This window comes from Nelumbo nucifera, chromosome 2 (assembly GCF_055504915.1).
Source record: "Nelumbo nucifera cultivar China Antique chromosome 2, China Antique-T2T, whole genome shotgun sequence".
Classification (NCBI taxonomy): Eukaryota; Viridiplantae; Streptophyta; class Magnoliopsida; order Proteales; family Nelumbonaceae; genus Nelumbo; species Nelumbo nucifera.
Window position 1 is genome coordinate 10425526 of NC_142650.1, and position 17837 is coordinate 10443362.

Here is a 17837-nt window from a genome sequence, read left to right on the forward strand (position 1 = left end):
CAATCCCTCCTTCCTCCCACCACATGCCACAAATACTTGACACCATCACCAGTACAGTTATTGAGTGTCTGATTCACACTTTGTACACTTATTGAGTGCAGGATATGAAATCGAATTAGACACAAAGAATGAATTGCAAGAAAATCCCTTAATAGAGTTAAATAAGCTCTCATACAAAAGTAAAAAGCCCTACTAACCTAGGCATACACCGGTAGATTTGTTGTTTGAAGAACCAATGAAGCCCCAAATTAGCTATGATGGAAATACCTTTTATGAGTGGAATCTAGATGGAAAATCTGAATACCAGATTCATGAGATGGTTCATCATATGACTATATATGCTAGTGCCAGTAAACTAGCTGGAAATGAAGAAAAAGTAATAGCCACGATAATAACTGAGTCTTTTATCAGACAACTTAAAGGATGGTGGCAGAATTACCTAACTCAGGAAGAGAGGGATTGCATGCTTAATTCTATAAAAAGAGATGAAGATGGTGAAATGGTCTTAAGTCAAGGCCAACCCATTCAGGATGCAGTAACCACTTTAGTCCTGAATATATTGAGTCAGTTTATAGGAAACTCTGATGATATGACAGAGAGAATAAGCGAACAGCTTATTGATCTTAAATGTAAGACACTATCTGATTTTAGATGGTATAAAGATGTCTTTTTGTCCAAAGTTCATAGGTTAACCACCTCTAGACAAGATTATTGGAAGGAACAATTCATTTCAGGTCTCCCTCCATTGTTTGCAGAAAAAGTTAGGAATTACCTTAGGCATCTAGGTGGTGGTAGACTGTTGTACCCCCATTATACATTTGGGTATTTAGTACAAATGGTAAAACAAGTAGGCTTAGACCTATGTAATGATTTACGCCTGAAAAGGCAAATCAAGAAAGAAAAATCTGACTCTAAAAAAGAGTTAGGAGATTTCTATTATCAGTTTGGAGTAGCTCCCGAACCAACTAGCTCAAGACCAATACGGAGTAAGAAAAAACAAAAGTTCTACAAGAAAAAATATGAAAAGGAAACGTAGACATCAAAGTATTCTAAAAGGAAGAAAGAATACAAAACCCCTACATGCTTTAAATGTGGAAAAAAGGGACACTATGCAAATAAGTGTTTTAAAAACTCAAAGAAAATTAATGAATTAGAAGAATTTGAAAGAGAAGAAGAGGAAACTTCAGAAAGAGAATCTTCCACCTCTTCAGAAACCCACTGTAATGACATAGTCTGCACTTGTAAAAATGAAACAAGTATAGAAGAAGAATCAAAATGTGTTAATATGCTTTCATTAGATGAAAGACACCTTCTAGAAATCCTAGAAGAAATTTCTGATGAAGAAACAAGGAAAAAGCATTTGCTTATAGCAATGAAAAATAAAGGAAAAGATAAAAAACCAACATCTAAAAGATTGTTTGCGACAGAAAATATAATCCCATACGATGAATTATGAAGAAAGCCCAGGCTAGAAATTCGAGACCTCCCACTCTAATAGATCTCAAGCAAGAAGTCAGTGATCTTAAGAAGGATGTCAAGAAACTAAAGTCTAGAGTTGAACAACTAGAATCTTATAAGTATTTGACAGATCAGTCTAAGAAGACGTCAGAAGTAGAACCTGCAGAATTCATAGGAGAAGACAAAGAGTTTATATACTCTATTGAAGAAGTTAAATATCAAAAATGGTATTCAAAGGTAACCATTCGAATGAAAGATTTTAGCTTTTCAGCTATAGCCCTGATCGATTCAAGAGCCAACATAAATTGTATCAGGGAAGGAATTATAGCTACCAAATACTTTGAGAAAGCTTCTCAGCAGGTGAACACTGCTGGTGGAAGAAAATTAGGGATCAAATACAAAATCCCTATGGCACATATCTATAACCAAGGAACTTGCCTAAAAACCATGTTCCTTATGGAAAGGGACTTAAGACAAGATGTCATCCTAGGAACACCATTCTTATTGTCAATACTACCCTGCCAAAGACTCCACAAGAATTACACTACCATAGAAGAAATCACAATCACCTATAAATTCTGTCGGAACCCAAAATTACTACGATAAACACTCTAAAAGAGAGTTTTAAAGGAAAAGTCAAATTTATCTCTGAATTACAGACAGAGATAAAAGAAAAACAATTGGTTAACTCACTTACTGAGCCAAAACCCAATTGGAAATTGAGAATTTCCAATCAAAAGTAGAAAAAGAAATATGCACTGAAACTCCTAGTGCATTTTGGCATAGTGAGAAAACCCTTGAGTGAGAATTGTGTAACCTTCCAGTATTATTGCTTTCCAAAGATCTTTGTACTAAAACTCTATAAGTGTTTTTATTTACATTTTGTAAGCTTGGAGTTATATTTCTATCTAAATCTTTGCCGAAGCTTTGTTTCTACATTACTGTTATTCTTTACTTTGTTGTTATTCTACTCTCTCTCTCTCTCTACCGAGGCCATCTCCATAACCACTTCCCTAGGAGGGCTTCATTCTTCTACACTAAGTTCCCTATCCCCAGCCCCCTTCTTCCTTAGGTTTATTGACTATCTCCCATCTAACTAGATGGTCCTTTTTCACCTCTCCTGGTTCCCACAGAAAATCCCTCATTACCTTCAGTAGTCGATTTAGACTACTATCAGTCTTGAATTAAAAGAAAAAAGGATAAAAAATTGAAGAGAAGAGAGGAAGAGAAGAGGTACACGAAGAGAGTTTCAGAAAAGAGAGAGGGAAGGTTATACTTTCTGCCGACCCACTCTTAGTATTTATATAACTATTGGCTAACTAAAAAAGGGCTGAATTGCCCTTATTGCTTAATGGAAAATAGAACAAGAAATAACTAACTAAAATAACTAACAACTAACACTGTCATATCTAACAGAAATATTGCTGCCATATGAACACTGTGGGGACCACATCAGTGTTCTCTACACTCCCCCTTAAGTTTGGAATAGATATTTGTCATTCCCAACTTGCATAGATATGCCTCTAACTTCTTCCTTGGAGCAACCTTGGTGAGAAGATCTGTAAGCTGCATGTTGGAGGTGATATACAAAAGACACACTTCTTGAGATGAAACCCTTTCTCTGACAAAATGTCAGTCTACTTCAATATGCTTAGTTCTGTCATGCTGTACTGGATTATGAGCTATATTAATAGCAGCCTAATTATCACAATACAGCATTAAGGGCTTCTCATAAGCAATACCCAACTCCTCAAATAGTGATTTCAACCATAGGATTTCAACCACACCATTAGCCATGGACCTGTATTCAGCTTCTTCACTAGAACGAGAAACAACACTTTGCTTCTTACTCCTCCAGGAGACCAGGTTACCTCCTACGAAAGCACAATATCCAGAGGTAGACCTTCTATCATCAACACTCCCAGCCCAATCAGCATCTGTATAAACCTCTATCTTCATGTGATTATTATTCTTGAATAGTATACCTCTACCTGGGCACATCTTCAAATATGCTAATATCCTCTCAACTGCAAGTAAGTGAGTTGTCCTAGGAGAGTGCATATACTAACTAACAATGCTGACCGCATAACTGATGTTTAGTTGTGTGAGACAAAGCTAGAGGAGTTTTCCAACTAACCGTTGGAACATAGCTTTATCTTCAAGTGGCTCTCCACCCTCTACATTGATCTTGTGATTCTATTCAATAGGTGTATCTGCAAGCTTAACACCTAACTTTCCAGTTTCTTCCAACAAATCGATAACATACTTTCTTTGAGAAACAAAAATCCCATGTTTAGATCTAGCTACCTCAATACCCAAGAAATATCGTAGCTCTCCCAAATCTTTCACCTAAAAATCTTGATGGAGTTGTTTGAGAGACTTAATCTCACCGTTATCAGTCCTGGTCACTACAATATCATCCACATATATAGGAAGCAAGGTCAAGGAAGAGTCCACTCTCTTAATGAACAATGTATGGTCTAATTGGACTTGTACATAGCCGAATCTTTCAAGGGCTTGTCTGAATCTATCAAACCAAGCTCTGGGAAACTATTTGAGTCCATACAAGGCTTTATTCAACCAGCAAACCTTCTTTCATGTTTCTGCATCATAAAATCCAGGAGGCAACTGCATGTAGACTTCTTCTTGCAAGTCTCCATTGAGGAAGGCATTTTTAACATTCATCTGGAACAAGGGCCAAGAGTTACTGGCTGCAAGGGACAATAAAACTCTAATAGTGGTCATCTTTACTACTGGAGCAAAAGTCTCCAAGTAGTCTATAAGTCTGAGTAAATCCTTTGCAACTAACCGAGCCTTATAGCTTTCAATGGAACCATCAGCATTATTTTTCACAGTAAATACCCATCTACATCCAACCGGTTTCTTCCCTTTAGGCTGGTCAACTAGCTCCCAAGTATTATTCCTCAAAAGAGCATCCATTTCAACCTTCATTGCATCTTTCCACTCAGGAACTGACAAGGCCTCCTGCACTGTTCTGGGGATAGGAATATCAACAATAGATGTGAGGAAGGACTTGTAAGAGAAGGACAAGTGATCATAGGACAAGAACTGGGAAATGTAGTAGGCTGTGGATGTGGTGCAACGCCGTTTGCCTTTACGGACTGCAATGGGGAGGTCAAGGTCATCCAAGGGAGGTAAGGGATCAACAGTGGAAGGTATCTCAGTAGAACTTGGATCTGATAAAGGAATTGTAGTACCTGGATTTGGATCCGCAGAAGGAACTGGGGTTGGCCTGCACTACTGATGACCGAAATCAACCTGCCTCCACCGCCTGTGACAGACTCTCAAATCCCGGCACCTCTGACACCCCTCCCCATTACATCCCTCATCACTCAATGGAGCAGGTAAAGGAACTTCAGATGAGTTAACCCCACACTCACTACTCTCCCCCTGAGGAGAAACCCTAGGATAATAGGGTACATCCTCGAAGAAACTGACATCCATAGAGACAAATCTTCTCCCAGAAGTGGGTTCATAACAGCAATATCCCTTTTGAGTTTGTGCAAAACCGAGAAAAATACATTTGGAATCCTTAGGATCAAATTTGGAACGATGAGGTCCAAGAATCTGAACAAAGCAAGTACAACCAAAGATTTTAAGGGGAACAGCAAACAAGTCTTTATCAGAGTATAGGAGGGTAAATGGAGGCTTCATGTCAAGAACCCGTGAAGGAACTCGGTTAATGAGATACACTACTGTAAGAATAGCATCTCCCCAAAAACGAATAGGCACATTGGAGTTAAACATGATGCTTCTGGCCACCTCCAATATGTGCCTATTCTTCCTCTCAACAACCCCATTCTGCTATGGTGTATGAGGACAAGTACTTTGGTGGATAATCCCATGGTCAAGCAAATAAGAGGATAATTGATTGGCAAAGTACTCTTTCGCATTATCGAATCTGAAGATTTTGATTTTGACCCCAAATTGGGTTAAAACCATCAAATGAAAGATCTGGGTCAAAGCAGGAACCTCATCTCGAGAATGCATAAGGTAAACCCAAGAAAAACGGGTATAGTCATCAACAAACAACAAGAAATATCTATACCCCCCCCCATAGCAGTGATGTGATAAGGACCCCAAACATCGGTATGCACAATATCAAAAGGATTATTACTTCTTTTATTACCCAATGAATAAGATGTTCTACAATGCTTTGCAAGCTCACAACTCTCACATCTCAAACTGAACATCTGAATAGACTCAAATAAATCAGGAAACAAACTCTTCAAAGACCGAAAAGATAAATGACCCAACCGATTATGCCAAAGCATAACCTGACTAACAGATTGAGAAACAAAAGACTTCATATCTTCACTATCTTCCTAATGTGAACTCTCTCCAAGCAGATAGATCCCATTCGTCTCACAGCCAGTCCCAATCACCTTCCTTGTCTCCAAGTCCTGAAAAACACATCGGTCAGGGAAAAAGGTTATTGAACAATTCTAATGTTTTGTAATGCTACTAACTGAAAGCAAGTTAGTATTAAGCTTAGGAACATGCAGAACTAAAGATAAGGAGATGGCATTAGACAACATCATGTCTCCCTTGCCAGAAATGGGAACAAAGGAACCATCAGCAATGGACATTTTATCTCTGCCAGAAGATAAGTGATAGGTAGTGAACAGTGATGGCAAGTCAGTCATATGGTCAAATGCACCTGAGTCTATTACCCAACAATGTTCAGTGTTACCTGGAGCTGAAGCATGATAAGCTGAGGCCCGAGTACCTGAATGAGCAAAAGCTGATGTGGGAGTTGATGGCGGCTGAGATGATTGAGCTGAATTGCCAACTTCCTTTTCCAATTGAGTCAGGGCAGCCCGACAGCAGCTAGGGTGTCTAGAGGTGTGCCTTTTGTGTCTGATGAGGAGGCACAATCAGTATTAACAACCATATTAGCATTACCCCTTTTGTTCTTGAGTTTCGTTGGGACTAAATGAGGGTGCAGCTTCCAACAAGTGTCTTTAGTATGCTTGGGTTTCTTGCAATGTTCACATACTAGATCCCGCTTGCCTTCTTTCTTTATATCCCTATCCGTATCACCCCCAGACTTAGGTTTGACTGCTGCCAAGGCTGGTGGCAAGGGTTGATGCTACATCATAACCTTTCTCCTAGTTTCTTCACTATGCACTAAGGAGTAGGCTTGTGATAGGGTCACACTGTCTCTTGTCAGTAGTTGTTGCCTCACAATATCATACTCAGGATTCAGACCAGCTATGAACTCAAAAACCCAATTAGTCTCAACCTGCTTTCTATGAGTTTGTGCATCCTTCTGGCTTTCCCACTCAAGTGTTTCTAGGTGGTCAATTTCATGCCACAAAAATTTTAGTGTAGAGAAGTAAACCGAGACTGGTTTCTCTCCTTGCTTAAGGTTGTTAACCTCACATTTCAGTTCATAAGCCCTAGCAACAATAAGGGATTGGGAGTAGGTCTCTTTCATGACATCCCAGATTTCCTTAGTTGTTTTCACCCACAAATAGTTCCGGCTGATATGTGGCTGGATAGAATTGCACAGCCATGTCATAACCAAATAGTTCTCCTGAACCCATTTGGTATAGGTTTGGTCCTCCTTAGTTGGTTCTTTCACATCTCCCAACAAGTAGCTCAATTTTCCCCTACCCCCAATGGCCATCATGGACGATTGAGCCCATTCTAGGTAGTTTGATCCATCAAACTTAACTGTTGTAATCTGAAAGGTATTTTCAGACATGTTACCAGAATTGCTAGTCCCAAAAACACCTTCCCCTTGACTCTTAAACTCCATTCTTGATCAAGAATTAATAAAAAACCCCTTTTTTAATTACTGTAATAGGAGAAACAGCACCCAAACAACTGATAACAGCCGACCTAGGTCTTCCAAAGAACACAAAAAACAGAAATCTGAATGAAACCAGTTCAAATTCTGATCTGAAACAAATAACAGTTCTGAATTTTAGGGTTTTCTCTCAAAACCCTAAAGAGAACACAGATTTTCCAGCCGCACCTCTCAGACTAAACCAAGATGATCTTTTCTAAAGTCAATCACAAGAAAAAAGCTTACTTTATGAAAAAATCTCTGGCCGCCACCTTCTGGTTGATGCAAAACCCTAATCTTGAGGATCTGAAGCTTCTTCTGATTCTTCCTAACTACTGGAACTCTCCCAGACTTCTACAATCTCTTTAGTAGTAGCTGCACACTACCAGTAACCTCCAAGAATCAGCCGATCCTCCTTCCTTGTTGAAAAACTTCCAAACCTAGGAGGTTCTCATGCAGTCGGCCTAATCAGACTAGCATAAGAGCTCCTAGGTCGGCTCTGATACCAAGTAGTCGATCTAGACTACAATCAGTCTTGAATTAAAAGAAAAAAGGATGAAAAATTAAAGAGAAGAAGAAGAAGAGAAGAGGTACACGAAGAGAGCTTCAGAAAAGAGAGGGAAGGTTATATTTTCTGTCGACCCACTCTTAGTATTTATATAACTATTGGCTAACTATAAAAGGGTCGAATTGCCCTTATTGCTTACATGGCAAATAGAATAAGAAATAACTAATAATAAAGCTGAAATGACAACTAAAATAACTACCAACTAACACTGTCATATCTAACAAAAATATTGCTGCCATACGAACACTGTGGGGTCCACATCAGTGTTCTCTACACCTTCTCCAGTTTCTTAGCCTCCCTAGGGGGAATCCTAAAAACTGAAAGGAAGTAGGTTGGAAAGTGTTGTGAGGGTAGCATCCCAACCATTTACTGAGCAGCCAAAAATACTTGACACCACCACATCCCACAATCTCTCTCTCTCTCTCTCTCTCTCTCCCCCCCCCTCCCTAGGAGGGCTTCATTCTTCTGCACTAAGTTCCCTATCCCTAGGCCCCCTTCATTCTCCCTCCCTCCCTTAGGTTTATTGACTATCTCCCATCTAACTAGATGGTCCTTTTTCACCTCTCCTAGTTCCCACAGAAAATCCCTCATTACCTCCCTAGGGGGAATCCTAAAAACTAAAAGGAAGTAGGTTGGAAGGTTTGAAAACCTTCTTGCTGAAATCTTTGTGAGATAACCAGAATTTTTCCAGTTTGAAAGGGGTCTTTCTTTTGATAATCCTATCAGTGTCCAGCAATAAAGGCCAGTGATTTGAAGTACATCTTGGGTGAAGTCAGTGTTTTAAAAGCGCAAGGCGCAAAAAAGGCACAAGGGTCAATTTGCGCCTAAGGCACAAGGCGAGGCGTGCGCCTTTTTGAAGCAAGGCGCAAAACTATAAAAAAAAATGTCAAAAAATTCAAAAAAAAATGCCAAAAAATTCAAAAAAAATAAAAATAACTAAACATAATATTAATAAAAAATATAAACTTAAATTTTAAAATAATGTTTTAAAAAACCTATTATCTAAAATTAAAATACATAAACATAAGATGTAATTATGTAAAGCATATTCAAATGAGAATTTAAAAATAAAATCAAACATATAAAATATTTTCAAGCATTTAAAACCTCTAATCTCTTTTTTCACTCAATTGCATTACTTCACGTAGCTAATGTAATGTAAAACATATTACATTCCTGATTCTACGAGCCGCCTTTGTGCCACGCCCCTCGAGGCAAGCCTAAACAAGTCCACGTTAGGTCTTAAATTCTTAGTTTTCACACAAAAAATAATGCTTTTATAGTTTTACATGCTTTTTAAGAAGACATTTTATTAGGATGAATGAATGAACAACATTACCAAATTGGGGGTTCTCAGGCGGAGCCCCCGGCCCAGCCGCTATGTTCAAAAAAGACAAAAAAATGGCAAATTTTCAAAAGGTGCATGCCTGGGCTGAGGTGCAAGGCGCATTAGGCGCACCAGGCGTGCGCCTTAAAAGGATTGCACCTAGAACCTAGGTGAGGCACATACCCTAAAATGCGCCTAGCCTGTGCGCCTCAGGCGGCGCGCCTTTTAAATCACTGGGTGAAGTTCTTGGCAAAGTTGGGGAATCCTTCCTTAGTCCTTCCAGTCCTGAGAAAGCAAAAATCAGTCAAGTCTGCAGCTATAACATTTTCTTGCATATTTGACCAGGTGAAGAATCCGTTATTAAGGGGGAGGTCACACAAGTTGTGTCTAGAAATAAAATTAGAGAAGTTCCTCATACTTCTGGTTGGGGCTCTACCATTGGAGTGTTCCTGACTGAATCTAGTGGCGTTGAAGTCTCCAGCATAGTTGTCAAGGTGACGCCTAGGCGGGCGCCTAGACGACAAGGCGCCCTTTGAGGCTCACCCCGCCTAATCGCCAAGAAGTTTTCTACTTCCTACTATAAAATACTTTTTATTCATTCTTTTTTGAGATTATAATTATAAAATAAACATTATTAAACTAAAATAATCATTTTGTGTGTTTATATACTAATTTCTTTTTATTATTTTCTTATTTGTTAGGGTTTAATCAACACAAACATTGCTAAATTCTGTATTGAACCCTCAAAGACTTAAAAACCTGACCCAATAAGTAAGGAAGAACTTAAAATTTTATCTAATCAGCACATTTTCTTCTTCCATATATTTTCTTCTTATTTTATCTACTACTACTACCAATACTTTTTATTTTCTCCTTTTCCTACAACAAAAAATAAGAGTTCAGCCCCTATATTTTTGAATTTTATTTTCCTTCTTCCTTTTCTTCTCATGAATATGTTGATTTTCTATACTTTAATATGAAATTTATACTTTTCTTATGAAAATCATGAATAATTATTGAAAAAAAAATATGGTTATGGTACCTAGGAAACTACCCAAGGATTTATGTTTTTAACATAAAAAAATCCATCGCCTAGGCGACACCTAGATGACAAGGCGCCCCCCAGTCACCTAGCCTCGCCTTGGTGCCTTGAAAACTATGGTCTCCAGCTAAACACCACTGGATATCTTCCTCATGCAGGGAGTCCAATTCGTCCCAAAATCTTTCTCTATTAGGAGAGTTGGGGCCATACACTCCGGTAAGAATCTAGCTGAAACCATCTTTAATATTTGTGAACAAAACTGAGATTAAGAATTCACATTTGTCAATCTCCAAACCCGAAATTTCGTCTTCCTTCCATGCTAGGATGATTCCACCAGCAGATCCCACCGCTGGAACAGCAGTCCATTTCCTTCCCCTTATTCCTCAAATGGCTTTCATATGTTTTCTATCAATTACTTCCTTTTTTTATTCCTGAAGAATAATTATGTCTGGGTTTTCTCTTTTCAAAGTTTCTTTCACAAAGCTTCTTTTAAGCTGGCATTCCATCTTAGAGCCACTTGGAAATCTCCAGATCCCTTCTCCATCTCACAGCTTTAATTCTTTCAAATAACACCTAAATAGAGTGCCAGTACTATTATATGATGCTAACCTTGCCCAAAGACATTCATGATATAGCTGAGTTAGGTTTATAGTGGTTGCTTGTTTTCATATGGAAGTTCTAGTTTTCTTTGTTGTATGTAGACCTCTAGAATTATCTCAGAAATTCCTGTTTCCCCTCAATGTGGGCCAGTAACCAAAAATATCTTTTGGAGTTCTTGGATTCCACATATCAAGACTAAAGAGGCTGTAATTGTATCCCCGTTAATGATTCGAGAAGCAGCAACCAAAACATAGGTGCATCACATTCTCTTTCTCAGCTAAGCAAAGATAGCATCTTCCTGCCAGCTGAACTCCGCATAAATACTTAGGTTTCTTTCTCTCTTAGGTTGTAAGTGGACTCACCAGGAGATGCAGAAAACCTCTTCAAGACATCTTTCTTCAACCCACCTAAGAACAAGGGAAGATAATATGGAGATGCACAACAGCAGCAATATCATAGTCACTAAATGAAGAAAAGAATGTTCAAACATTATACAAGAAGCCACAATCCAAGGAGGCCATCACTGAAAATAGCTTGCTAAAGTTGGTGCATTTGATAAAACCATTAGATACCTTTGCAACATTTCCATAGATGATATCATGAGAGAATGGCATTATCTGGCACATTCATCTTCAGTTCAACCTAGCATCTCCATGGAGTGGCACCCACCAGCTGTGTACCAAGCTAAAGTGAACGTTGATGGGTGAGGTATAGGGAATCCTGACGGCATAGGGGGAGTCTTTAGAAACAGATACTGAGCCATTCTAATCCTTATTTGAGGGCCCATAGGTTTTAGGTGTGGGAGACTCTTCCACTGTACTACAAGGGCTGAGGTTGGGCAAAACTCTTTCGAGTAGACATCTCCAACTGGGCTTGAATTTTTGTGAATTGGTTCAATAATACTAGTTCAATAAGTTGCTGCAATTCCAAGGAATCCATACAAACTTGAAAGATCTTTGTCTGCAAAGCATCTGTCACTTCACTTTACAGATAGCTACTGAACTAGACACTACATATTATGGGGAAATGTAGCTGAACCAAAGAAACCCAGATGGGAAAATCCACACAGACTGACCACAACCAGAAAGCAACGTTTTAAAAAACTACCCAGATGCCCAAAACAGAAAGCTGTCCAGGTTATAGGTTGAATGGTTTCACTTGCAGTTTGCCGGGTGAAACAATCAAAACTGTCAAAAATCCAGAACCCGGTCAACCTTCCAGTTCAACCATCTGGATCAACAACAGTTTGAAAATATTGCTAGGGTATTCAAACCATTGTCAAGATATCGTAGAACAACCCACATATAAAGTTGACAAATCTTCAATTTCCCCAATAATATTAGTTAATACATCAATCATGCACCTGACTAGGCATCTACTTCAAATCCTAGAGAAGAAAAAAGGCCAATTTACAAGCTTTAAGGCCTCGAAAGACAAATTGGAACAAAAGTATGATTTAAGTTTAATCTTACTAGTTACAATAGATAGTTTGTAACTAGTAAAATGGAAAAACAGAAAAAGAGCTCTGGCCTATACATACCTCTGCAAAGTTCCTTTGGTCTGAACTAAGACGTTTTGTTGACAACTCCTTCAAGGTTCGGAAAATGACCATGAAAATTCTGTGAGAGGTAAGTATATCTGCCGATTGAAGATGTTGCGCTAAAACAGAAAAGAGCTCTGGCCTGAACAAATTGCACCATCAACAGATACTCAAGTCATTATCATACCAAGGTTGACTTGAAGAAGCAATATATTTCCCATTTTCATAAAATACAAATGCATCATGTGTTTGAAATAAATAACAAAAACATGATAAAATGCACTTGCGCTTACAAAGTCAGTTAACATGCATGACTGACACTAGAAAAGCAGCATTCTTGTGCAACAAAAAGGGTGGTGGCGTGGTGCATAGATCAGCAAAGTGCATTTCAGATACTCTTGCTAAACAAGGGGCAACTAGGGAACCTATGTATTGGGGTGGGAGTTAACAAATGGAAGAAATGGGTGGGCTGATTTGAAAGATTTGCGGTTGGGTGGTGAATGCCAGCCTAACAGGCCCCTCCTTGTACATTACATTCTTTCTCATAAGTTAACAAAGTTACTTTTTTTTTTTGATAAATAACAAAGTTACTTTTTTTGATCGATTACAAAGCAATTTATTAATATGAAATTTAAGCATGGTACAACAGAAAGCTATGGGAAGAGGTAAACTCTCTTAACCCTCCCCAAGAAACAAAAAACAGGTAAGAAAACTACCCAGAACATTTGCTCCCTTCCCACCCCTTGCTTAGCAAGCGCATCCGTAAATGAGTTGGCACTTTCTCCAAAAAGTAAAATAAAGGTGCTGCATTGTTTTAAGTCCCCTCCTTCAAAAGAGACTACTGTTCTCTCGTCATGGTCATCAATGCATGTATTGATGCCAACTGGGCTGGAGCCCGGATGGTAGGTGTTCTATGTCAAAGGTACAGGTACTACATTCTTGTTGATGATAACTTACTTGGAGGAGCAAAAAGCAGTTAGTGGTTGCCTGTTGTAATGCAAAAACTGAATACTAAGCTATGACACTAGGCACATGAGGAAACAAAAAAAAAAAAAACTATGGCTCATTGGATTTCTAAATTATTATAAGTAAATTAGGGGTAAATATCATTGTTCCCATGAGACCAAATTGTAACAATCAAGCAGCTATTAATATAGCTCACAACCTAGTACAACATGATCAAACTAAACACATTGAAGTGAACTGGCATTTTGTTGAAGATAAGATATCAGCTCAAGGTGTGTCTGCCTTTTGTGAAGATTAAAATTTAAAAAGAAACTTACAGTTACTAAGGCTCTGTTTGGTTTGTGGGAAGATTGGGGTGGGATGGGATGAGAAGGTGTAAAAATTTAACTTTCCATTGTTTGGTTTTATATGGACAAATAGTAGTAAAAGTATCCAACACAAAACAGAGGAGATGATGTCGGCCTGGAAGAAACTACTACAATGGTTCTCTGCTTTCAGATCATCCTCACTAGCAGCGGTGATGACTGGAAGTTTGTACTGAAGAGATTGACAACAGAGGACCCAAAGTAATTTGGATTTCTTCACACACTATCAGTAGGGCTGTTGTCGGATTAGAATAGGATAGATGATAGACAGATAGGCCACCTGTCTTATCTAGATGTTAGATGGGACTTGGTATGCCATTAGTTGATGTTTTTCATTTTTGGAAGAAACTACTACAATGGTTCTCTGCTTTCAGATCATCCTCACTAGCAGCGGTGATGACTGGAAGTTTGTACTGAAGAGATTGACAACAGAGGACCCAAAGTAATTTGGATTTCTTCACACACTATCAGTAGGGCTGTTGTTGGATTAGAATAGGATAGATGATAGACGGATAGGACACCTGTCTTATCTAGATGTTAGAATAGGATAGATGCCATTAGTTGATGTTTTTCACTTTTGGAGGTAATGAAATGAAATGAGAAAAACACTTTATTTTGACAACAGAGGAGATGATTCTGGCGCGAGCTTCGCCTGAATAAGACTTCTAATGGCGTCTGCTGTGGTTGGATCTGTTCGTCCGGCGAACGCAATAAAGAGACAGAGATCGGAGGAAGTGGTTCTCTGTTTTCAGATCATCCTCACTAGAGGTGATGGCGTCTGCTGTGGTTGGATCTGTTCGTCCGGCAAACGCAACAAAGAGACGGAGATCGGAGGTAGCGGTTCTCTGTTTTCAGACCATCCTCACTAGCAGTAATGGCATCTGCTGTGGTTGGATCTGTTCGTCCGGCGAATGCAATAAAGAGACGAAGATCGGAGGTAGCAGTTCTCTGTTTTCAGATCATCCTCACTAGCGGTGATGACTAGAAGTTTATACTGAAGAGATTGACAACAGAGGAGATGATTCCAGTGCAAGCTTCGCCTGAACAAGACTTCTAATGGTGTCTGCTGTGGTTGGATCTGTTCGCAGAGTTCTCAGAGGTGGAAGAAGAAGAGTCCCTATTCATCAAAAAAAAAAGAAGAAGAAGAGTCCCTCGAGTTTTCTCGAGAGGTTGAAGAAGAAGGCCCATCCTCCTTCAAGCGAATGAAGTTTCTCGAGTTTTCCCACCGGGGTCACACTGTTTTAGTGCGATCCCAATTAGACGATTTTGGGATCCCGCATCCCACGTTTTTCTCATCCCATCCCCCTATTTCCCTCAAAACAAATAAGAGAAAAAGGAATATTTTTGGAATATTCCCTTTTTCTCATCCCCATCCCACGAACCAAACAGAGCCTAAGGGAGGTTGAACATCAAAAAAAAAAAGAAGAAGAAGAGTCCCTCGAGTTTTCTCGAGAGGTTGAAGAAGAAGGCCCATCCTCCTTCAAGCGAATGAAGTTTCTCGAGTTTTCCCACCGGGGTCACACTGTTTTAGTGCGATCCCAATTAGACGATTTTGGGATCCCGCATCCCACGTTTTTCTCATCCCATCCCCCTATTTCCCTCAAAACAAATAAGAGAAAAAGGAATATTTTTGGAATATTCCCTTTTTCTCATCCCCATCCCACGAACCAAACAGAGCCTAAGGGAGTGGTATAAGGGGAAAAGTTGAGCATGACCAACATCTATGCTCCACTTGAGGAGTGTTGAGAACAAGGTTCAAAATATCAATACGATCAGCCGATACCTATCGTATTGGGAGCTTCCCTATACGCCCCTACAGAGGTTGTATCGGGGTTTTGACTGGTTCAGGGGGTTGACGGACCTTAAACTGGCCCCTCTGAACCGGATTTGAAAAAAAAAAAACTAAAGAACTGCCGATACTGCCTGATACGCCTCCACCAGCGTATTGGGCATATCGATATTTTGAACCTTGGTTGAGAAGACTAATAATTTGGGGCATTCTTGTAATTTGCTAGATAGGAGTAACTTTGTAATTGTATAGTATAGACCTAGAAGTACAACTGATATGAGATGATTGAGAGGCCCTGCTAACTTCTTATCCTTCCATTCTATATTCTTAATTCTGTTCTTCAAGTTATTACTCTCTCTATGCTTCAACACTATTATATTTATTACCTTATTCTCATTGCACAATCAAGGAGTATAAACTAACAGAAATTGTTTAATTACATTTACTAAACGAAATTTTTTTAAATTGTATAATATACATTGAAGCATAAACAATTTCTTCTAAGCACAAATAGCATCCTTCCACACAAGCTGTCAATTTAAAAGCAGTTAAAGAAGCATAGGTTAAAGAAATACCACTCTTTTGGATAATCAATGCGTGCAATTTTTGAGATCAGAACAGCCAATTGAAGAGCTATCTGCATTGAACCAAGCAAATGAAATACAAAGGGTTAAGCATATCATTGAAAAACTCAGGGAAGGTGCTGAAGTAGAAGTTAATAGTAAAGGGTTAATACAAAAGGAGGGGAAATCACAAAAAGGAAAAAGGCAAGTACAAATTAAACCAAATACAGGACTGAATCCCCAGGATCCACCTTAAAGAGTCCAGATCCTTGGCATCAGATGTAGGTGACAAGGGTCCAAATTATTCTGGGAACTGAGAATTCAGAATGGTTATTACTGTTTTACTATTGTTTCTTTTAAAGGCATGGGTTGTTTTGCCTAATTTCTGGACCTTGGATGCATGATTCAATATATATATATATATATATAGAGAGAGAGAGAGAGAGAGAGAGAGAGAGAGAAGTAATATATCTCACTTTTAATCCATATTTTCTATATATGTAATTAAAGCAACAGAGTTTCTATATATTCAATATATATATATAGAGGCATAAGATGATACAATGCAGTTTGACCTAAAGCCAATTAATCCTCATTAATGGCTCTTTATCCTACATATGATGGAAAATATACTCAATAAAGTTACTAAATGGCTTAGATGATCCAAATAAACTTTAGGGAAAATTTCATCCTCTCCCAAACCCTAAACTTTAGATCATGGTTGTCACCTAGGCAACAATGAAGCGCCTAGGTGCACCTAGGCGGCTGGAGGTCACCTTGACAATATATTTCTACCAAGAAAAAACTAGATTTAGATTAGTTCCCTAGTTTTATATACCAATCAGCATGCATATAAATTTGAAAATAGCAATCCTCTTTATTAATAACATCAATTTTCCTCTAAAAAAAACAGGGCAAATTGGCATATCTAAAAATATTAGGGGGTGTTCAACAATGTGAATGGTTTTGTTTTCTAAATCAAAAACAATACATTTTTGCAGATGTGGCAGTTCTTTTTGTTTTAGAAAACAAAACCAACCCCCTCCCCCAGCATATAAAATCAATTAACTCCAATATTTCAAAAAACAACTCTATAATATAATAAGTATTTCATAGAACAATTGCATGTCAAAAAAAAATATTTGAAACTAAATAAGGCTATAATTTTATACTAACAAAAATTTAAGAGAATAAAAAGAGGGAAAAGAATAATAGATGCAGGCATGGAGCAAGCCCCTATTCTATTTAATATAAGCAAGAGAATATTGTAGGAAAGGATCTTCTCGAGTAAAGAGAGAGGTATTGAAGAAATCTTGGAGATCATACACATTAGAATGATACAATGGTTGAGAACATTGGAGCTGTTCAAAGTGTTCTCAGTTGATGAGCTGTTAAGGAATTGGAAGGAGATTGCAGATTCAGGCTTATGTAGAAAGTTATCAAAACCTTGTTGGACGCCTCCACCTATTGGATTCACCAAACTGAATTTTGATGGCAGCAGCATAGGCAACCCAGGGCCTTCTGGAATTGGAGGTGTGATAAGGGATGGAACAGGAAACTTGTTAGCCATGTACTTTGGACCGATTGGGGTGGGAGACTCATTGAGGGCTGAGATTTTTGTAGCTATTGAAGAGATTCAAAGGGTCAAGAAAATGAAGATCAAAAAGGTGGTTATAGAAGGTGACTCTGAAATGGTGGTGAAATGGCTAACAGAGGACAGTGCTATGAAGATTTTGGTGGCAGATGAATGCGTAGTCGAGAAGAGAAGTGGAGGGAAAGGCTTCATTTGTATCCCATGCGACAA

At 38.6% G+C, this 17837-nt stretch overlaps 1 protein-coding gene across 1 annotated transcript in view; it reads right to left on the reverse strand.

The window, feature by feature from the left end:
• The window catches only part of LOC104594940 (ARM repeat superfamily protein), a 107004-nt gene that overhangs the window by 69459 nt on the left and 19708 nt on the right, over positions 1-17837 (reverse strand). The window contains exons 5-6 of the mRNA XM_010255498.3: positions 16046-16107; positions 12351-12492 (exon numbers count right to left, since the gene is read on the reverse strand). Of these exons, the coding sequence (XP_010253800.1) occupies positions 12351-12492; positions 16046-16107 (204 nt within the window). The remainder of the gene's footprint in view (positions 1-12350; positions 12493-16045; positions 16108-17837) is intronic.